Genomic DNA, 22252 nt, shown 5'->3' with positions numbered 1-22252 from the left:
TGTGTCTATAAAATAAATAAAGATAGAATTTTTAATAGAAATTCGCTACTAGCTACATAAACGCAAGGAATCTAGTTTTTTGTTATCCCAGAGTTGATTATAGAGTACCATATCGATTATTTAAAGAATCGATATAAAATTTTAACAACATGTAATGTTGACTACATAGCAAGTCAAGCTTGCCACTTTGTACTTTGGACCGTTTCTTAAGGTATGATCATTGCTTTAATATCGTTAGCGGCATAGAGTTGGATTTAAATCTTGAGTGTCAACTTGACGTGCTCTTGACCCTATACCTAACTAAAGACTATTGTATTTTTTATTTATTTATTTATTGTATAAAGGAAAAAATGCACAAATATGTTTCTAATCGCATTTTAAACCATGTATGTACGTTAAGTCACTTGACCTAATGAAAATATCGTAATTATATTTCGATTCGATTTTTTCATTTTCATAGGTACAGGATAATTTTTAACCTTAGCAAGGTTAAGCCGTTAAAATATTAGACACAACTGGTTCATGAATTTACCACTTCAGTCAACTGTGGCCATGTGACGTGTAAAGGGCATGAAACGTTGGTTGGTTCCGGAAAAATAGTTTCATTTCCTATGTGTGACAATCGCGAAAACCTAAAAATTACAATTAAATAACTAAAACTACACATAGGCGTCGCATTAAATTCAGATTTTATTTTTTTCAACGGTGTAAAGTAGTCAAGAACAGTTATATAGTTAATTCACAAATAAGAATGTAGGACGCATGGATTTACATGGCAAATCGCTTAGACCGCAACAGATAATTGCAACACAAATTCGGACACGCGCATCGACCAAGTGACGATTGAGCGATATTGGAAAATGCTCAGCATCCTAGTTTTTTTTTTTTTATTTAAATGTAATTTTCAAAAAAAATTGTGTATTTAATCGTCTACCACATTTAATAGCAGAATATAATATAGATTGGCTTTTTGGTTTTTATTAGTCCTCTTCTGCTTCTACTTTCTCTTGCAAAAAGCCCCAGATTTTTCTTGTAAAAAGCATAACAATAACACTACCTGTAGGCGTCTCTAGTGATTGTAAAAAATGTTATTCGGTGACAACATCGATCTTTTTAAATCGAATCATATAAATACCATTTTCAATATAGCAACACCAACTATTTAAAGTCAAACAAAATAACGAGAAGGAAGGAAAGGAGAGTAGATTCATTCATTCATTGTATTGCGATAATTCCAGACCCTGCAGGAATTGCCTCTATTTAATTGGATGTGAAAGATAGTAAACAAAATTATTAGTGAAAACTGTTTTCATGTATAATTTCCGTCTTGTATGGTCAAAATGGGAGATTCACCATACTTGACTTGTTTGGTTCTTTATATATTTTCTTTCCAAATTATTGTTACTAATTCTCGTACTTCTAATGTTTGGAAATTGAACGCAGAAGAAGGCCAAATAGTTGATGGTACTACATTGCCCCAGGTCAGTGCGGCTTCAATTCATTAAATGTTAACATTTATATAATCAGTGCAATAGAGCAATGAATGTTTTGTGAGATACTGTGTTGTGTTCTCAATTTAAAACATCATGTTTACCTTGATTGTTCAAGTTTTTTTGTAATGTAAATTTGGGGTAAACACGTGTTATTTACTTAAACAACAAATTATTTCAAATATATTGTGTGAAAATACTGAATAAGGATCACCAATTTGTCGCATTTATTTGCCATAGGATGAAAGCGCAAAAGGCAGAATGGCAGAAGAGGACCCTATATTTAACATAATAACTTCAACAGTGTTTTACGGAAATACCTGGACCAAACATGGGTTTGATATGTTTTGCACGGACTGCCAGATGTACGAACAACAGAGGTAGGTCCAAATTTTTAAAAAACATTTAAGATACAATAATAATTTCAAAAACGCACATAAGTTAATCTAAAATATTACACAATGCATAAAGATAATTCAATATATGTTATATCATGGAATAAAGATTAATGTAATGACAGTTAGTAAAATTTTATGCTACTTATCAAATTTATGTCTCCAATAATAGTATGTTTATCGCAGAATTTATAATGAGCATTAAATTTGTATGAGTTTTGTTAAATGACCATGATAGTTTTGAAAATAATATCTATTGAGAAATTTTGTATAAGTAATGAATGTGTTATAAAAAGGCCTTGAAAGTGTTCAAATAGTGCTACACTCTATGAATACACTGTTAAAGTATTTTTTTCTTTGTATTCATATAGTTGCTGACATTACTACAATACATCCATATTCCCTGCGGTTTTCTTCTCTATAATTTAGTAGAATAATTTTCTTAAATGAAGGAAACAAAATTTAAAATACTTACATTAGTACATTTACCTCATTCACAGATTGTGTAATGTGTAATAAGCTGTTTTCCTCATACCAACCTTGCAAACAATGGGAATTCTTTTAATGTGTTCCATTTCTGATGAAACTATTCATTACATAGTACAAACTGCAAATAACTATAGCTTTAACATAATTGTGGTTGTGGGCTTCATATTTATCTATGAATGGTATTTTGTATCAACCACATTGATATCTATCGATTTTGCTTTTGTTTTTCTTTCTAATATAGCTAATTGTGTATAGAACAAGTTTCACTGTCTGAGTTATAGTGTTACTATATAAAATTTGCCAATGAATTGTGCAAAACACAAAGTAAGAACATTAGGAATGTATGTTTGCCACCACAGGAACCAAGCAGAATAGAAGTGAAATGCAACAGGAGGCCCTGCGTATGTGGAATGTAACAAGTCAATTTTAACGATTTTTTATGCACATCACAAATGTGTATTATACGTCGACTGTAAGACGAATACTAATAATAAAAATTAATGTCATTTAGAAGACATGTTGACAGTTGGCAGTTCAATCATATAGCTACAAAATTGGTATGGGCTCAAAAACTTGTGTGTTACTATCAAGAGAAGCGCAACTTCATGTCCAGTTTCAAAACAATGAAACATTCTTTAGATAGAATACAATGGCCCTAGGAAATGTATTCAATGTACCTTTTTGATGTATCCCTACAAGGTACATCTACAAATATGCCATTAATTTTAATATCTTATAAATATGATGCACAGAAATATTTTCCAAATGAGTGTTATCCTGTAAGCTGTTGGCGACATGTACAGATAGCAACAATATTACCAAAGCCTAGTCAGAACCGCGCGGCATAATAAAACAGTCCTTTGAATATATTATAAACTGCATTTATTTGTTTTTTAAAGAATCTACTAATATTTCTCTACAGAGCTGGTATGGAAAATGGAGATGAAACAACACCAGCAGAAGCAAATGGCGATGCAGAAGATGAGTACTTAGATTGCGGCAAGGCAGTAAATTTCACATACTACGACAATCTCGTCGGAGTGGCGCGACGCCACAGGCATCCTAATGTACCTGAACCACAGGTAACAATATGGCTTACGATCTTCAATAATATTTAAATGACGACGGCGATTGCTGTTTCATACAAAAGGCAATTCATACCTCTACTGTGCCACATTCATTGGTTCATACCAAATGGAATAATCAGTTTACACATATTATTAATTAGTGCCAAAAATTGCTTTACACAATTACCACTAAGGCTTGTATTACGAAAGACAGTTCATTTTATCAGTCATCCGGTAGTTAAATTGTGAAAACGTATACTAACAAGATATCAACATCGAGTGCAAGCAGTTTATTATGTTCAAATAAAATTATAATTAAAATAGTGTGGCTTCTTAATTAATTATGCCCACAATGGTATATTTTCAATTGTTTACGTAATAGTAAAGCAGAAAACAATAATAATGTTAGTATTGGAACATAAAGTGATATGGCATCATACCATATTCCTCCGCAGGTTGCGTTAATATTCACAAAGAAAAAATCGTACAAAAACGGCGTAACAGAGCTCGACATAAACGCGTTAGAAAAAAGATTGAAAAAAGCAAAAAGAGAGAAACCAAAATCTGTGCAGCTGTACAACCAGATTGGGAATTTTTGGAGAATCAAAGGAGACACGCGTCAGTCGATTGAATGCTTCAGACGTGCGCTTGCAGTCTCACCTTATAATGCAGAAGTAAGTATCATTTCCTTAGTATAATTATATGTTATACCATAGATATTGTTAAACATATTACAAATGCTACACCAACCTTGGCTTAATTGTTCGCTACAAATCTGCACCTCTTACCTCAAACAATCACTCCTTTTCGTCCCCTTGCCTAGTCTGTTTGAGCCGTGACTCAAGCAGACTAGGCAAGGGGTTTCATCCTTTATGATAGATGTTCCACCAATAAGCATGAGCTGGGTTCGCAAAGTAACAATTTAATTTACTTCCATTTTTATTAAACATGAAGCATTTTGCTTCAACATTTATTACAAGAAAAACTAAGGAGTGGAATTCAGTGCCAAGTTCTGTATTTATTGAACCATACAACTTGAGTTTCTTTAAGATCAAAGTGAAAAGATATCATTTATGCATTTATGCGTCATTCCCTTATATAGGATTGTACACAAATGTGAGCCTGAACAAAGAATAAAAATATTAGGAACATGTATCCAGGGTGAAAAAAAAGCAGTGTCCTTATTTTTCCCGCGCATAGTATACAGTAATACAACATGTTAGTAAATTTATTTTTTGTCGCAATTTTTTTGCTGTTTGAAATTGTTTACATTCTCCAATAATTACCAACACGATTTCCTCAAACTAGCAAATAAAACTCGAGCAAGCCAGCAAACATGCTGGCGCCGCCGTGTCTGACGCCAGCATGTTTGCGCGACACACAGCAACGCATGCTTGCTAGTAGATTTGAGAGTAGCAAACACGTCGTACATAAATATAAATTTGTCGGAAAACTTTGAGACATCATAATTTAATTATTTATCAATACCGAAGATGTATTTTTTATTACTGCTGTGCTCCTTTAAAATAGGCAGTGCTTTTTTGTCACCTGTATAACAGATTTACATATGACTAAATAATCTCAAAGTAATTAACTCCAGAGACTAGAAGAAAATCGAATCGAACTCAGAATGCGATTCGTATAAGTGTATTAGCAAGGAATAAAAATGTCTCAATCTAATTGATTAAAAGATATTATTGATAACTTAAGCTATTTACATGTACTGTGGGAATTTGTTTCAATGTCAAATGAATTATTAATACAACTACTTTATATTTTTTGCCTAAGAAAAGTAAGCATTGTAAGCAAACAGTCCGTTGCAATAACGACAAACGGAATTCTTACACCCTACAATATGTAAAAAATATCACTTTTTTACTACGCCTCCGAGAGCGTCGTAATGGATGGGGGAAATTAGCCGTTACATTTCGTTGAGGTAGGTAGGTGTATAACGTCGTTGTTTATTTTGTATACAACAAACACATTGTCGTTTTTGGCAGTGCCCTCAGATCTACGATTTAAAGCTCTGAGTGGCACTGCAACTGCTATTGATAGGCGCGTTTACCACCAGGCGCACGACTTGTTGGTCCCGTACTTGGTATCATAAAAAAAAAACAATAGAAATGTGACGATGGGTAGGTACTGATAGACGATTTCCTAAAAGACTATCACATTAATTAGAATATGTATACATTAACAAATATTTATAATTTGCAGGTACTTCTCAATTTGGCGCGCGTGTTATTTACACTTCAGTACTTAGACGACGCTATCTACCTCACTCGTCGCTCGCTGGATGTGCAGCCTCCAGACCGCAGCGCCTGGCAGCAGTACTTCACTCTTGGGGAGATATTCAAAGCTTATGGACACTATCAGGTATTGTAACAAGTCTATATATATCCCATTCTAGTGCACGGATATCCGGTTATCCGGCCAAATCACTATCCCTTTCATCTCTGGTGTTTACAGTACATCGTTTCAGAAGACGATGCATGTACGCCCAGTTACCCAACGGAAAACATGTCATACTTTAAATTTTCCTAGCATTTCTAAGGCAGTCAATGTGTGTTACAATACATATTGACTACTAAATTAAAGTAAATTATTACAATATACTCAAACAAGGACTTATACGTCAACATATCTAACTACATATACACGCACAATAATCATGTGCCTACTACTGGTGTGTTGTGGTCATACAAACCTAAGACGATGTACTATGCGGTTTTCCGCAATTCATCTTTGACAGCGTTTATCGGTTGTTCGTAAATAAACATTTGAAATAAATAACGACTACGCACATACATGTGACTAACACATACAAATAAACGAAACTTTTCAAGCAATTTTAAGTGCGTTTTCAATTACAAGCTTTTTTACGTCATACACAACATTAATATGTGTGCCTAAGCATCACGATCGTCAATATCCAGAACAAATTTGTACTGCAGACAAAGCAAAAGGCAGACCAAGATAATAGAGACAATGGTATAAATGGTAAATACTGAAACATATGGATACTTGAAAGGCAAAATGGGATAAGCGACACTTTTGGTCAAATTGCGTTATATATATACCGTTGGAATCAGCTAATGTTTCTGATTTTCGATATACTATTGAGCCCGATTAGAACGAAAGAGTTCGTCCAGGGAAATAGTGCCACCTTCTTATTTCTGCCGCCAAGCAGTAATGTGAGCATTGCTACGTTGCGATTTTGAAGGATAAGGGTGCTGGCGAAATTACAGGCACATGAGACTTGTCAATATATAGTGAAAGGCGCAGTGGCAGTATCCCTCAGATCTTTGCTATTTAAAGCTCCGAGTGGCACTGCAACTTCCATGGACAGGCGTGTCGCTTAACACCAGGCGCTCTTGTTCGTCCGGTCATTTGGTATCATAAAAAAGATAGCCTGTTGATCTTGACATGGGTTTTTATGTTAAGTGCTATTCAGCTCAATGTTGTTTCAACCCAATTGTATAAGCAATAAACACCAAAAAGGGTACTTAAAGTACATTCAAATGATATTAAATTTGCAGGAAGCAGCAGTGCATTTACGACACGCGTTGGACTTGAGGCCGGACTTCGAGCCAGCAGTGGCTGCATTGAAAGACATAGAAAACATACCGGAGGCCTCCGTACATGTCTACACGCTCTTAATCATTGTTTGTCTGGTCAGTAATATCGCTTGTTAAATTTGTTTCTAACAATGTAGCATGTTGTTTGTTCTTCGTCAGCGTACATTTATTGGCCGTCCGTTATTGGATTTCCGGTACCGAACAATAAATACAGTAGAAGTGGTTAGCTAGCGTCAGACACGTGCCAATTATTGGTCTCGAAAGACCTATCTGAGCTCAGTCCGCCATTTTCGCTTCGTACAAATTTTCTAAAATCCTAGAAAAATAAATAAGCAATTATTGAATATACACTCAGTGCCAGATGCGACAGGCGACCAGCCATCCTGACGGCCACAAATTAATAGCTCCATTTCGTCGTCGTTCAGCGATACAACCGCTAGATGGCAGCACATTGATTGTAATTTCGATATAATACCAAAACGTCGAAACTTGTAATAATATGTATTGAACTTTCAATGATATGCCTACAGGGAAAAGTTTAAATTATATTAACAATCCAGAATTTGTTTTTAAATTTGAAACTACGACCAATCAATATCAAGATTTTACACTGTTTCAAATTTAGAATGTGTGAGTTTTCGCGACATTGTTTCTGATAGTAATCAAACTGCCAGTCAAATCAAATCATTTATTTGCTCTAAGTACAATCAAATACATGCAAATACAGTAGTACATTTCACAAGCCTTATATTACGTCATTCTTATTCTAAAACAAACATTTCATTATTTAAATTACATACAATATTAAATTACAATATAAATTATATTTTATTTATGCTATGCATTTACACAGAATTCAATAAATTGAGTAAAATGGCCAGTTCATAAAATACTCTTTCATTTTTCTTTCAAATGTTCTAAAATCACTACAAAGTTTTAGGTCTTTACTTAAATTATTGAACACTTTGATTGCAATGTTGTTGACACTGTTGTTGAAATTAACAAACCGAGAATTATTTAATGCCAGTCTATTCTTATTTCTAAGGTTGAAACTATAACTTTGCCCTGCTATTGGGAACTTTTCCTTATTTATAAAAACATGGAGACAATTCGATAGAGATATAATGAGGTAATTGTAAGAATTTTGTTGTCTACAGACAAATTTCGGTGCATAACTGGTATGCGTGTAGATTTAACAATTAGCCGTATAGCTTTTTTTTGCATTACTAGAGCAAAGTTTATATTAGATTCATTGCCCCAAACTTCGATACTATATCTAATAATGCTTTCAAAATAAGAGTAATAAACAGTTTTTAAAATGTTAGTGTCTGCTATTTTTAAGAGACTTTAATGAGTAACACGCACTTGCCAATAATTTATTCACGGTTTCTATTTGGTTATGCCATCTCAGATAAGGGTCAAGTTCAACTCCCAAAAAGCGATCACAATTTGACTTTTTTTTCACAATTTTTTTTTTCTTCTGTGATTTCCGGTATAAACGGTTCACTTGTGTATTATAGAGCGTAGGAATTTTCAAACGACTGTAGCTTGTCGTGGTGTGCCGTAGAAGCTCCGCTACAACGGCAGACAAAGCCAAGTCATGGTCGCCGTATAATCCTAAACCGTATGTGAAATACATCAAAGGCATATAATGCTACTCTGTTGAGAGTACTTTGATTAAAATAACACTTATTCACAGTGCAGATATACACTTTATTGCTCACACACGACAACAAATACAGTACATAAACAAGTTGGAACTAATATGGGCAGAGGCGGCCTTATCGCTAAGAGCTATCTCTTCCAGACAACCTTTGAGGAAATCTAAACCGAGTGGGAGACGATAGAATTTAAGTTTCGTGGAGATACAATAAATGAAAATCGTTTTCAAATGGCTTTGGTTGATTCCGCATAACAGTCAAAGTGTTGAATCAATCACTTAAAAAAATACGGGGCGTAAATTTGAGACGGGGCAACAAGGCCAGCTACCTTAATCGTTGTAGTTACAGGAAAACGGTTCTAGAAGACCATCCATGAATTTTGCAGATATTTTGATTGACATTCACAGATTTTGAAAAAATGGTACAGTCAGCAAGATAAAAGGCAATTTTTACAAAAAAAATTTTATGCCATTTGATCCGGTCTCTGGTAAGGATCAAATAGTCTCTATGGGACCAACTGAGGTAAGAGTACTCGAAATGGCAGAAATCGCAAAAAATCTTGTACTACACATTTTAATTGAAAAGTTGTTGTTAGAAACGAAACTGGCCACTACTTTACAAATAAGACTTAAGTAAAACCAAATTGTAATCATATCACTATTTTTTAAATTTGGAACAGCTTTGTTTTGTTTTGTTAATAGGGAATTGTTACTTTTTATTGAAATATCCCCTAGTTCGCCACTATACAGGACTTGACACTGGAGATAATAAAAATCGGTTCTCACTACTCAAAGTATATAGAGAGAAAAACGCCTTGATTGGAGAAATAGCAAAATCAACCATTAAAATATTGCTCCTTAAGTAAAATTTAGGCGCTATTTATAAAAATGAATCTTCATGCATGAAAGGGTGGCCACCCTTAAAGGTGGATGATTTTCTTCAAAATGAAATGGGACCACTATGAAAGTACCCCTTTTCCAACAAAAAAAGAATCATGAAAATCGGTTTACAAATAACCTAAGTTATCGCGTAACATACATACAAAAAAAAAGACAGTCGAATTGAGAACCTCCTCCTTTTTTGAAGTCCGTTAATTAATTGGAGCACATGGTCCTATCAAATGGCCACCGCGCTGTCCTGATCTGAAGCCCCTTGATTTTTTCTATCTAAAAAATTACATTTATATAAAAAAATGCAACAGTGCTCAAGAATTGAAAGACGCACTTGCAGCAATTTTCAATAGAATCCATCTGAGTAGAATTTCAACCGCTACTTGCTCTTTGCGGAAGAGAGCGAATCGATGCATCCGCCAAAGCGGCAATCAATTCGAGCACTTACTACCATAGACTTTTTATGTTATTTTGCTTTTCGTTAGTGTTTTTATTTTAAAATACTTAATACGTTGTCAATTTGTTAGTTTCCTTATTGTTAGTTTCCTTAAGTACCTAGAATAACTGATTACTAAAAATAGGTGCCTACAAAATGTATGGTAAAAAGTTTTTTGCAATTTCCGACATTTAGAGTACTGTTACCTGAGTTGGTCCCATAGAGACTATTGATCCTTACCAGAGACCGGATCAAATGGCATAAAACAAGTTTTGTAAAAATTGCCTGTTATCTTGCTGACTGTACTATTTTTTCAAAATCTGTGAATGCCAATCAAAATATCTTCAAAATTCATGAGTAGTCTTCTAGAACCGTGTTCCTGTAACTACAACGATTAAGGTAGCTGGCCTTGCTGCCCCGTCTCAAATTTACACCTTGTATATATATAGTAAAATTGTGGATATACACTAATTACTATACGGTGTGAAAACACGATTCCTAAAAATCTTCACGATAGTAAAAAAACACAAACTTACCTCGAAGTTTTACAAGAAAACTGTTGTGTTCAATAGGTACCTATGATTGTTTTAACTGCCTCCGTGGCCGAACGGTTACCATGACTGCCACGCATAGGTCCTGGGTTCGATTCCAGAGCCGGGAGAAATATTTGTATAGCCTACATTTATTTCTTTCGTGAGTTTGGGTGTAATTTGTCGTTGTCAATGTGTGTGGCCATGGCACCCGCGACACAGAGTTTCCCTAGTGCGGGGCTTATAAAAAAAATCAACTGAACTAAATAGACCACGTATACTATAAAAAACTTAAAAAAAATTTTTTTTTTAAAGAATTTGAAACAACGTCAAAACGTTTATTTTGGGTTTCACTTCATCTATATTTAACTTCGTACATCAGAAACACTAGGGTAATTAAATTGTGGCACACAGATTTTAGAAATATGGTGACTATACCAAACCATGCAGACTATATTTCAATGAGATCATGAAGACCTTCCCTTTTTCAGGTGATGGGAGTACTCCTAGTGATCCTCTCGTCGGTGGATAGCGGCAGCGAGGTGGAAGAACACAAAACGCAACGTCACTTCAACAGAGCGATGGCCATGAGATCGCTACGCGGCGTAGCATTAACCGGTGCGCGCGGGCGCAAGAAAGGAGGCTCGTAAACATCACAACACCACCGGCCTGAGTTTACTTCCCTTTATCCAAACTTTACTCAGGTATAATTTCCTGATTGTGGGGTTATTCAACTATTTTATGCATCAATTCTGTCTGAAAACAACAAGTGCTTTTTAAGAGATATATCGCACACGACCACTAACGTGATATTATCTCAAAAATTGCGTTATATGTGTATTTCATCGTTATATGACATACATGTAACGCCATTTGTGATAAAATATAACGCCATTGTTGAGATAATACGATGTTAGTTGTTATGTACTATATGTACATATATCGGAGATAACATTTTTAAGCTATATAGCTTAAATCAATGATCTTTATATAAGTGATTTAAATGAAAAGATTCTTAGAATGTTCCTGACAGGTTTTTGTAATTTTAACAAAGCAGTTTTTTAAGTTTATAGCAATTTTGAAATAGAGATTTATAATTCTATTGTACTAATAATGTAATATTATTAAAAAAAAGAATCTTTGTACTTGTGAGCTTTTAGATGTGTTTTCCCAATAGTGGAAGTTTTCAAATTTTAATAATAAATATTTTGTCTCTGGTTCTCTAAGATTTACGGTAACCTATATGACAGAAGCTGTATTTAAAATAGTTGATTATCCCTCTATTTTGTTTAAAATAAAATTTCCAATATACTTAAGCTTGTATATTTACGCATCATTTACGTACTTAATGTTACGATTTACAAACACTGATAATGAAGTGGCTCTGGATTTATTTATATAAAAGGTTGTGAATTACTTTTGGTTGTCTTTTTGAGAAGAGATCGAAAACTCAGGCCAGATATCGAACTAACTCGAAAAATCGTAAGTGATATCAGATTTATTAATTTATATATCGCTAATTGATATAACTGATACATTGTAGTACTGTTCCAAGATTGGTGAGATCGGCGAGAATTTTATATAAACTTGCAGCCATATGCAAATACACCAGAATTACCCGGCTAAATTACGTGTTCGCAATCACAAATGTTCGTGGTGAACAAATTAAATAAAACGTTGCATATGTCATGTCCATATAGATGAACATAACATACTTTAACCTGACACTCTCGAGCGAATCAGCCGCATTTGTTCTACTACATTTTGTCTTAAGGCTAAAGAACCTGTGTGTTCTTTATGCTGTTATAACCTGTGACGCTCTTCCTAACAAATGACACCTCAAGTGTTGACAAATTGACTGCAAATATTTTTGACCGGTCATAACCGCAAGAGCTGCATAACAGAAAAAAACGCGTTAACTATTATGTACTGCATGAGTGACGTAACATTTTATTTGAGACGTGTAAACATAGTTCTATAAATCCTCTTCTTGACAGTTATATTTTTTTATATTATGTGCTAAGGCTAGATGCTACGACTAATCAAATGACAAGGTGTACTTATAAACATGAATGGAACAGTACTACTCATCAGAGGCTATGTACAAAACAAAAAATATTCTTTATATATGAGAGCGACATAACAGTCTTGCCATGTCTAATCTGATCTCTGCTATGTAGTATTCATCACCTTATGATAGTTGTACCTATGTGGTGTATCCTTTTAGCAGTTTGGATAAAATACAATTTGGCTTTTCAAAATATTTACATTTTATAAATTTGTCTACAATAAAAATCCGCTCCATACTTTAACTGTACATTTATTGTAAGATTATTCTTATTTTTAACAGCAATAATAGTTTATAACTATTTATAGCTAGCTTATAATATACTGAGTTGAATTTCAAGCGCTGACAAGAAAAGAGTGCATTTATGCATAATTGCATTCGTGTCCTTGCTGTATAAGAGTAAAGCTGCTAAAGTTAAGGTGTACACACGAGTCCACGATGTATAGGAAAACACAGTTGGTTGTTATGGCGTGCCGGCCTTGCAATGAGCGTATCACTTCTGCAACCTAGTCATTCACTTAAACAAGTTTGGCCCATAAGGGCATCAGGTGTGTAAGTCGTTAGTAGTGCATGCAAGTAAACTTGTTAAGTGTTCGTAGCGTCTAAGGATTTAAGAACGATGGAGTGGGGAAATTCTGAGATTGGTAAAAATATGTACCTGTTTTCAGTGGTTCTTTTTGTTAATTTTTGACTATTTATTACTTAATACATGATTGTCTTAGCATCTATTATTGAGTTTTCTTTTACACTACCCATAAAGGCTTGTTCAGACATAAGCGTTATTTATTCCCTACCGTTGTGGGTAGCAAAATATACTGCGCGGCATCCTGTCGGGTATTTATATGAAGTTCCGCGGCTAGAGCGATACTGTAATACCGCGCCATATCGCTCGGGTAGGTGGTATCTTTTAGCTTGCTTTAACGGAACAAAATTCGCCGCATGATGCTGGGGCAGTGGCAAATTCATCTCACGCCCCGCAAGTCAGTCACGGTCTAACATAATAATAATTAATAATATATTCCGCTACCCATAGCGGCAGCGATTGCGCTTAGGTGTAAACAGTGGGAATACCGCGTACCCACAGATTTTGTTTCCCACAGCGGCAGCGAATAACACCTATATCTAAACAGGCCTTAATAAAAACAAAAAAATTACAAAATTATAATGTATTTATTACAAAATGTATACATGTAACTGAGGATAAAGTTTGACATTCACGAAATAAAGCTGACTTAAAATTAATTCATCTAAGCCAAAAACAATTCCAAAATATGATTAGATTTAATGGGTAATGTACAATTTTTGAATTTACATGTAGGCAATAGAGATATTATTAGTTACTTATACCTAGATAACCAAAACAAGAATGCTTTTTCAATAGAGCGATGATCATACAATTTATCCTGCAGTACGGTCTTGTTCGTCGTTTTAAAATGGGATGGGATTATATTTAAAACTGAAATTACGCAGATTCGTGAATACTAAGGCGGAAGATGTCGTGTTGGACAAAAAATGCGTCTCCAAGGGGCTTTAGCACAAATGTCTGCATGTATGAATGTGGCGGGTCGTCGTCACACTGCAATAGAACACAATTTTTTTTATACAATAAAATGAAAAATAAATAATTAATGAGCGAAGTAAACCTTTCAAAGTTCATGAACTTTTATAAATAAATAATGATAAAAGGAATGGTTCATTAATGTGAAGTCATTAAACTTTAAATTGTGTGATAACAACAAAATAAAGTACTTAAAAATATAGCTAGTACATTCCTGGACACATAATTCGACAGATAGGTACCTCAATAGTAATTGTCTTCACCATCCTCGCCAGTTTTAGTGTGAGCAAATCTTTGTTTCAGATAGCACATGGCTATTTGTATTTTAATGCCTTTGTAACTATAGTGAAAAAATATGGTGGTTTGCATTAATATTAGACGTAAGTGATTGATGACTTTACCATCTCACTCAGCCATAACACCTGAATTGGATCCGAAACATTGGTTTGTTTGAAAAACCAAACATACATTTAAATCCAAAGGATAGTTTCATTTCCTATCAAAAATATTGTTAACATTAAAAGAAGTTGCCCGATTTTACAAATTCAAATTTGAAAATATTTGGAAATCACGATTAATGTACAGTCAAGAGCATGTCAAGCTCGACACTTTGTACTTTGGACCGTAAAAATTAAAATTATTAATAAATTTGCATAAAAGCTTTTGATCAATTATATAATTGCTTAAGCTTAGGACATTAAATAGAAAAAAAAAAATTACGTTTTCAAGTGTATGGTGGAACCTATGGAGTAAATAATTATTTTACTTTGACTAAAAATGTAAGGTGGCTCGAATTACATGTCCAGGAGTGTATTTGGGGATTCTATTTACAGGTATTGTACTGAAATGATCATTTTTGAAGAAAAAAAAGAGATTTGCCTTACCTTCAATCTTCCCAATACATTGATTAGAACTCCACCGTCAAACATTGGTTGCGAGTCTACTGCAGTTATTATCCTATGTATCTTCTGGAACGACAAACTCTGAAATGGTAAGTATATTTATGTATATTTTGTTTATTATTCTATTTGCTAAGAAGGTGGCAGTGCGTCGAGCTCCATGACGCTTGACGTAACGGTAATAATAACTTTTTGATAACCAATGACTGGCATTCAAACATAGTTTCAAGAATAAAAAAGACTTTTAACAATAAAAAACAAATATAAAAGCAAAAATTTCAAAAAGGCCCAGGAAACTACTGATAAATTGGAGTATTTCATTGTATGGTAGTGAGACAAGGACAATGACATAGAGTGGCAGAATGATTGGAAACATTTGTGATGTGATGCTGGAGAAGAATGGAGGGAATTAGTTGGTGTTCAGAATAATGCAGGAAAAGAAAAGCTTATTAAAAACAATAAATAACCGAAAGACGTTTGGGCATCTGATATGTCACAACAGTTTTCTGCATAACATCATTGAATGACCACCCTTGCTCATGTGTCATCGTTATCCTCATCCTAAACTATAAACTCTGTTCACTTCAATAAATAATGTGCTGCACAGCAGTATCAAACGCATATAAAATGATGTGTATAATATCATGATTCATGACCGTGTAACATACATCTGTAATCCTCAATGGTAGGGTTATAAGCTATTATTCCACAGAGGTTAAATACCTCAGGATAACATTAGATTAAACCTTTCAGTTGAACCACCATTAAGCTAATACATGACTGTATAAGCGTTGACCTTAGGTATCCAATAAAGTAAGGCAACCCTGTGGTTTAAAACCAGGGAATCTGGCTTTACAACGCAAATGCGAAGCCTGTAGTAACACATGCCTCAGATTTTTGGTGTGCCAAAGGCACATCTAAATGGCAGCGGCCATGTCCACCTCACCTGAAATGGCCCCGAATGCCAGATTGAATTTGCCTCCTCTTTGTGTATTTGTATAGGAGGTCAGTACTAGCACATACTAGTATCTATACCCTGCACCTAGGCGAAGGATGAAATGTCTCTCCAAAACTTAATTTTGACATATTCTGTTCTCGGAATGGTGTCTCAACTCATAATCTATGATGCTTTCCAATTAAATTACTTTAAAAAAGCTATCATGTAGGATTTCCAACCAGGGAAGACTTAAAACATAACAGTCTCTGTTGACAGTTACCTTCTATGGTACACCAGTCCCTATGCAAATAGGTGTTAGTTGAGGTGCAGAAACCAGTCCATTACATTATAGTACAACATAGGTCAAATATGGAACCCAAGAAGCTGTGGTATACATAGACTCAAACTCAGCATACATACATATCTTTCAGGTTGTGATATGCACATGATCACTTGTGCGGATCTAAATAACCTGAACATGGTTAACCTATTTATTTCCATAAATTTAGATAAGTCAATTTTTTAATATACAGGTGACACAGAAAAATATAAAAATTTTTTCATGTACTTTACATTTGAAATTATAACCATCAATGCAATGCACAAATTTTTATCAAGAAGGTAAATTGACTTTTTACATGCACACTACTTATTTGTGTAATTGTACCTTCAAGATGCAAAGTAATAAATAGACAATATTTAAATGCCTCCTTAATTAAAATTTTACAAATTAAATTCAATAAACTTACATTTAATTTTTCCATAATCTTCAAGGATCCTTGCAGTTGTACACCCTCAAAGGTCATAAATGATGTCTCCACCTAGAAATAAAAGTTTCAGATTTGTTTTTAACATACAAGAACCCAAACTACATAGTTGCTTGAGGTAATTCAATTACAGTGTAAATTGGGTTTGAAAAATCATTCTTACAACTTCCAAAAATTGGTAAGAACGATAATTTAGTCATTATGATTCATTCAGAGATGACGACCAGTTACGAAGGGCATTCGCAGTTTAAAATCTTCCAAATAAGTAAAACAAAACGAATAGTTAACGCTCATAAAAAATGAAAACATTAAAATAGATATGGCATGACATCTTACGATCTAATGTAGTCTTTCGGCGGGAGCAATTTGCTCTAACCTAAAATTTCTCATTAGACTCTCGAGTTTAGGTAGAACCAAAAATATATGATCAAAATGAAATTTAATCACGTAGAATCTATCGAAAGAGTACTCACGTTGTACATAGCCGCCAGATTTGGTCGCGATGCCGGATCATCGAATAGTGTGTAATATTGTTGTACGAAACCTTTTCCAATTGCATCGTACTGTGGATTTAAAGCCATTTAGACGAATTATATTCCAAAATCTCACCGCGACGACCAGAATTCACTGTAAAATAGACAATTCGGATTTTCTGCGATACGTATCTTAGTGATGAAAAGAACGAACAATTGAAAGATTAAATGACGAAATCTCGGAATGAAATGAAATTCAAAGTTTAGTGTTGTAATATATTACAGTTCGTTCGTTATTTTCAATCGACTGACATTAGAAAAGTCTTTTAGTAAATTCGATTTGCACTTCGTAGGTTCTTATCGAAGAACAATTATCTTAATTGATATTATCACTAAATTTATATTCTGACGTTGTTTATGTTGTATAATCTGGGTCCTAATAAAAAATATATTTTCTAAATTATTCTTTTTTGGCTTGGTAGTACTGCATGGAATGAATTGAAATGTTTGTGTGCAGTGTTGCCAGTTTGTAGGAAATTTCAACTCGATTGGGATTGGGAATTTGGGATTTTCTCGGGATTGGCTCTATGTAGGGAAAATACAGGGATTGCAACATTTTATAATAATTTTCGATTGCTGGTGCATTGCTAGTATGATGGTTACTGATAAAAACACTACGATGACTTATATGTATAGCAATTTATAGATTATATAGAATTATTAGCAAGCCACTTATATGTATAGAATTATTCGATAGGATCAGTAGTTCTGAATTGTAAAATTACCAGTCGATGCATGTTAAGTGCGTGACCCTTCCTCCCGCTTAGACCAGTCCCCGGTATGAATAAAAACGAAATCAGTTGCTAACTAAATAAAGACGAGCAGTTAGTACATACTTTCACACCACAGCTTGCTACTAGTCAACTTTGAATATTAAATTTAGGTCCAAATTTAATGTACTCAATATTATATTATTTCAAGAAATAATTTATTTCTAACCTTAGCATAGTGTCACCAACTGTGCAATCCTAGACAACTAATAATGCTACGTAATTTTGTAAGGCTAAGGGAAATGATTTATGTTATTTTGAGACTGATTAATGTTGAATCTCATCAAATTAAATAAGCTATTTAGGGCAATCTAATGTTATAATTTGCTTTACACTTTACATTTTGTTTATCATTTAAATTCACAGCAATCCAGCAAACGTAATAGGTGGTTTAAATGTAACCAGGTAACCAGTTTCTTGATTCTGTGTTACATTTTTAAAGGGGATTTAGAATAAATAAATAATGAGAACTCGAGATGTGGGAAATATGAATTTCGCTCTCCCCAAATTTTTGGGAAACCTTAATTTTTGTGATTTTTTTTTTAACACAGCATTGGCGACATTGTGTGTATGTTTTTTTTAATGAGAAGCCTTAGAATGGAAAAAAAGTGATCCGCGACTCGACGATATTTATGCTATGTCTGAAACTTAGAGGATGGAAAAAAGTAAAAGAAAGAAGCTGCCTTAACTACAGAATGAACGTGCATACCTAAACAAAAATTGAACGAACAAATGGCGGTTTTCTTTAGTGTCGACATACCATAATCTATCGATAAGTCATTATCGACATGCAAACATTTAATTAATGTAGATCAATATTCCATTTGGGAATATTTTAGGTTATATGGGAACATCGAGTATATAACCAGAAATAGAGACGAAATGTTATTTAATTTGTTTGAAAACAATTCTGCCACATTATTACTGTGACAACTGCGCTCCGATTGGCTAGCCCGAGTTCGAAACAATTGACGGGTGTCGTCAACTGTTTCACTTCAAATGACCAGTTAACTTGAGCTTTGCTAAATTGCAAAATTACATAATTTAATATTTAATTACCGATGAAATGTGATTCAGTTTGTTTTGTAATTAGATGTTTTGCTGTTTTTCCTACAACACCGAATAGAATAGCACGGCATTGTTAGAGATATTATCTTTATTACAATAAATACAGAATATTTTTTGGAATATACGGAGACGTACACACAGGTCAGTAGTTGGCCTGTCTATATTTCAGTGCAAACGAGAGTTGATATTTGTAAGGGCTGTATCGCTAATTTGTTACCAGTAATGTATGGCCCTTATTTTGAAATATAAATCCTATAGATTTCCAACCTCAAGATTCATATTTTCATAGTTACATTTTTAAACAGATTCCAAATAAAAATAAATAACGCACACACTCAACATAGCCCCGCACTAGGGAAACCCTGTTTCGCGGGTGCCATGGACACACACATAGACAACCACAAATTACACCCAAAATCACGAGACAAATAATTGTAGGCCATACTACTATTTCTCCCGGCCCGGGAATCGAACCTGGGACCTCTGCATGGCAGTCCGGCATGGTAACCGTTTGGCCACGGAGGCAGTTATACCAAAAATTATACGATCAAACAATATTAAGAGAACTAATAAAATTTTCAAGAGAGGTAATTCAATCGTTACTTATTTTTTTTTTTATCTAATCTTTTTTGCAACGAAATGAGTTTTATTTTTTTTGAGTCCTCTTCTAAACCCCAAACCGACTAGAACAGGTAGTGTGGGCGGTTCACTGCAATGTAGGTGAAGGCAAGCAAGTGGACTGTTGGAGGGAGGGGGAGGTGTCGAAACTCTCTCAAGTTGAACTTATATGTTGGTTAACTTAATGGCTTAACGCGTTAAGTTTGTTTGCTTCTAAAATGCACAATATTGTGTTTAACTTTTAGGTATTGTTTTAACTGATAGTTAAATAATTATAACTTTTTCATAAAAAAGAAATTCCCTTCAAAAGTCCATGGTTGTACATCACATGAGGTAAAGCGGTAGATATACGAACCATATTTGCGTTGTAAAAACGATTCGTTCTCTCGTTTATGACAAACTTTCAGACAAAAGTTTAAGAAGACTGGTATCATGACTGTGGCATCACAACATATTTACTCAAATATTTTGTATGCGCGTAAAAATATGCATAATTTCGTTAAAAAAGAATATATCCATAATATTAACCTTAGAGCTAAGTCTCATGGTAGCACGATTTCCTTTAACTAATTGTTGTTTAAACCTTAGTTAAAACGTATACGTTTTTTCAATGAGATTTTGGAGCATATATCTGCCCACTAACTAAAATGCGGCTAAATGACAAGTACCTAGTCAAATATCGGCTTTAGAGAGCACAAGACAGAGTCCAAAGCTCTCACTTTAAAAACAGATAAAGTTAGGTCCGACATATCTCATGGTGAGTTTCGCTCATCGCAAAGATACAGAGCTAAAATAAATATCATTAAATAATTTCAATATTCTAAAACCGGGTTATAATTTTTTATACATTGAGATCCAATAAGAATTATTCCCGCTCCCGTGTGTATTTTGCTCTCATCCAATCATACTTCAGCGCGGTAACAACACAACCATTGACAATAATTCCCGCTCAAGTGTTAATTTTTGCTCTCGACCAATCACACGTCAGCGCGGCGACAACACCCAGCCGTCCTGCTCACGTGCTCGTCCTCGAGCTACGTTCAAGTCAGGTACAAGAGCTGAAAACCAACATAACAATACTCCCTTAACAACAAAGTGTATAACGACATCAGTGTCCATCCATTTCACTCATGCGATAAACACTAATTTAGACGCACGTTGACTCAACAATTGCTCTACTTGTTGTAGGTGTGTGGTTTGAACTACATGTCTCCTGTCAACCTGTTGTGTATCACCATACAGCTTAAACTAATATCTCTTATTTTAGATCAAAAGTGGTGTATCGCTTTAGATTTTACATAGACTTAGACTGATTAATCATTTTCACCTCGACTTACTTTTCGGTTTTTGACACAATGCGACTTTCTTTAGATCTACAGGCTGCTTCCAAATGACCAAGCTTATTGCAGGAGGTGCATCGCACACTGTCTTTGATAGTACAAGTGTTTCTCCTGTGTCCTGTATCCCCACAACGATAACAAGTATTATTTGGCGCTATACCAGAATTTGACGTAACCGGATTTTATCGAGCTTTGAATCGATGCCTGTCTGAATAGACTGTGCCGACCAAAAAGTATGCGGTTTATCTACTGAATTATTTTTCTGTGCAAGAGGCATTTCCGGTATGGAATATTTTTTTCCAAGTAAAAATGAAGCTAAGTCTTCGCAATATTTAAAATTATCAGCTTCCGCAGCATATAAGTCAACATAACGAAGGTTTGAAATAGTAAAAGGCGATTATAAGCTACTTAATAAAATGTCAGGGGAATTACAAATTTGATTGGGGATTTTGTGTAGAATGGTGTTGCAAAATAACTCATTTGGGGGTTTGATTATTTCTACGTGTGGAAAATTGGGGAAATAAGAGAGTTCATATTCCCCAATATCTGACAACAAACAGATATTGTAGAATTGGTTTCCTTTATTTTTAGGGATTTTATGGAATATCGAATATCGGCTACTTAACACACATAAATTGGCGAATTAACTTCGCAAAAGTCTGGCAACACTGGATGATACCACATACTTGAAAGGATTCCATTGATTTCATTGATTGACTTACAAATAAATTGTAAGTCAATGGAGGATTCGCTCTGGACCTTTTGGAGGGAAAGTGACGTTTTTATTTTGACTTTTAATTATTTTGTGAAATCTAGTTTAAAGTGGCATAGGATAGTGCTATTGTGCCGTAATCGAAGATTAAAACGCGAAATTATACTCTCGAATCTCGAACTAAAATACCCTTATCGGCCCGTTTTAAGGAATCCTGAGTCAATCCAAGCACGCCTATCCTCTTTGTGGCGGCCATATTTACAGAAACATAATTAAACTTCATGTTTAGGCTGATGGCTTTGCCAAAGCCTTAATAAAAAAAAAAAAAAACCAATGCCCAACAAATAAATAATAAAATACATATGTACTTGAGATAATATAATATTGTTGATCTTGAACGTAGTGCTTAAATTCTCTTTGGTAGTTAGTCTGTGCTCGAAACAAAA

The 22252-nt window shown here is 34.3% G+C and overlaps 2 protein-coding genes across 2 annotated transcripts; one reads left to right on the top strand and one right to left on the bottom strand.

Annotated features, from left to right (window-relative positions):
- The first annotated feature begins 1062 nt into the window (after positions 1–1062).
- LOC113237304 lies at positions 1063–13173 on the top strand. The gene is made up of 7 exons (XM_026473701.1): positions 1063–1481; positions 1731–1870; positions 3297–3456; positions 3897–4115; positions 5659–5817; positions 6981–7115; positions 11028–13173. The coding sequence occupies exons 1-7, from the start codon at positions 1332–1334 to the stop codon at positions 11184–11186; spliced, it is 1122 nt and encodes a 373-aa protein (XP_026329486.1). The 5' UTR covers positions 1063–1331; the 3' UTR covers positions 11187–13173.
- Positions 13174–13930: 757 nt separating this feature from the next.
- On the bottom strand, positions 13931–17428 carry LOC113237305 (probable nuclear transport factor 2). Its single transcript, XM_026473702.1, has 4 exons — positions 17239–17428; positions 16748–16819; positions 15047–15145; positions 13931–14180 (listed from the first exon to the last, which is right to left on the bottom strand). Exons 1-4 carry the CDS (start codon positions 17344–17346, stop codon positions 14067–14069), a joined length of 393 nt encoding a protein of 130 aa, XP_026329487.1. The 5' UTR covers positions 17347–17428; the 3' UTR covers positions 13931–14066.
- Between the last annotated feature and the right edge of the window lie 4824 nt (positions 17429–22252).

Source organism: Hyposmocoma kahamanoa, unplaced genomic scaffold, assembly GCF_003589595.1.
Source record: "Hyposmocoma kahamanoa isolate Upper Pololo Valley unplaced genomic scaffold, ASM358959v1 93, whole genome shotgun sequence".
NCBI classification, from domain to species: Eukaryota; Metazoa; Arthropoda; class Insecta; order Lepidoptera; family Cosmopterigidae; genus Hyposmocoma; species Hyposmocoma kahamanoa.
The sequence above is the reverse complement of the archived record's forward strand: the minus strand, read 5'-3'. Positions and strand labels throughout refer to the sequence as shown.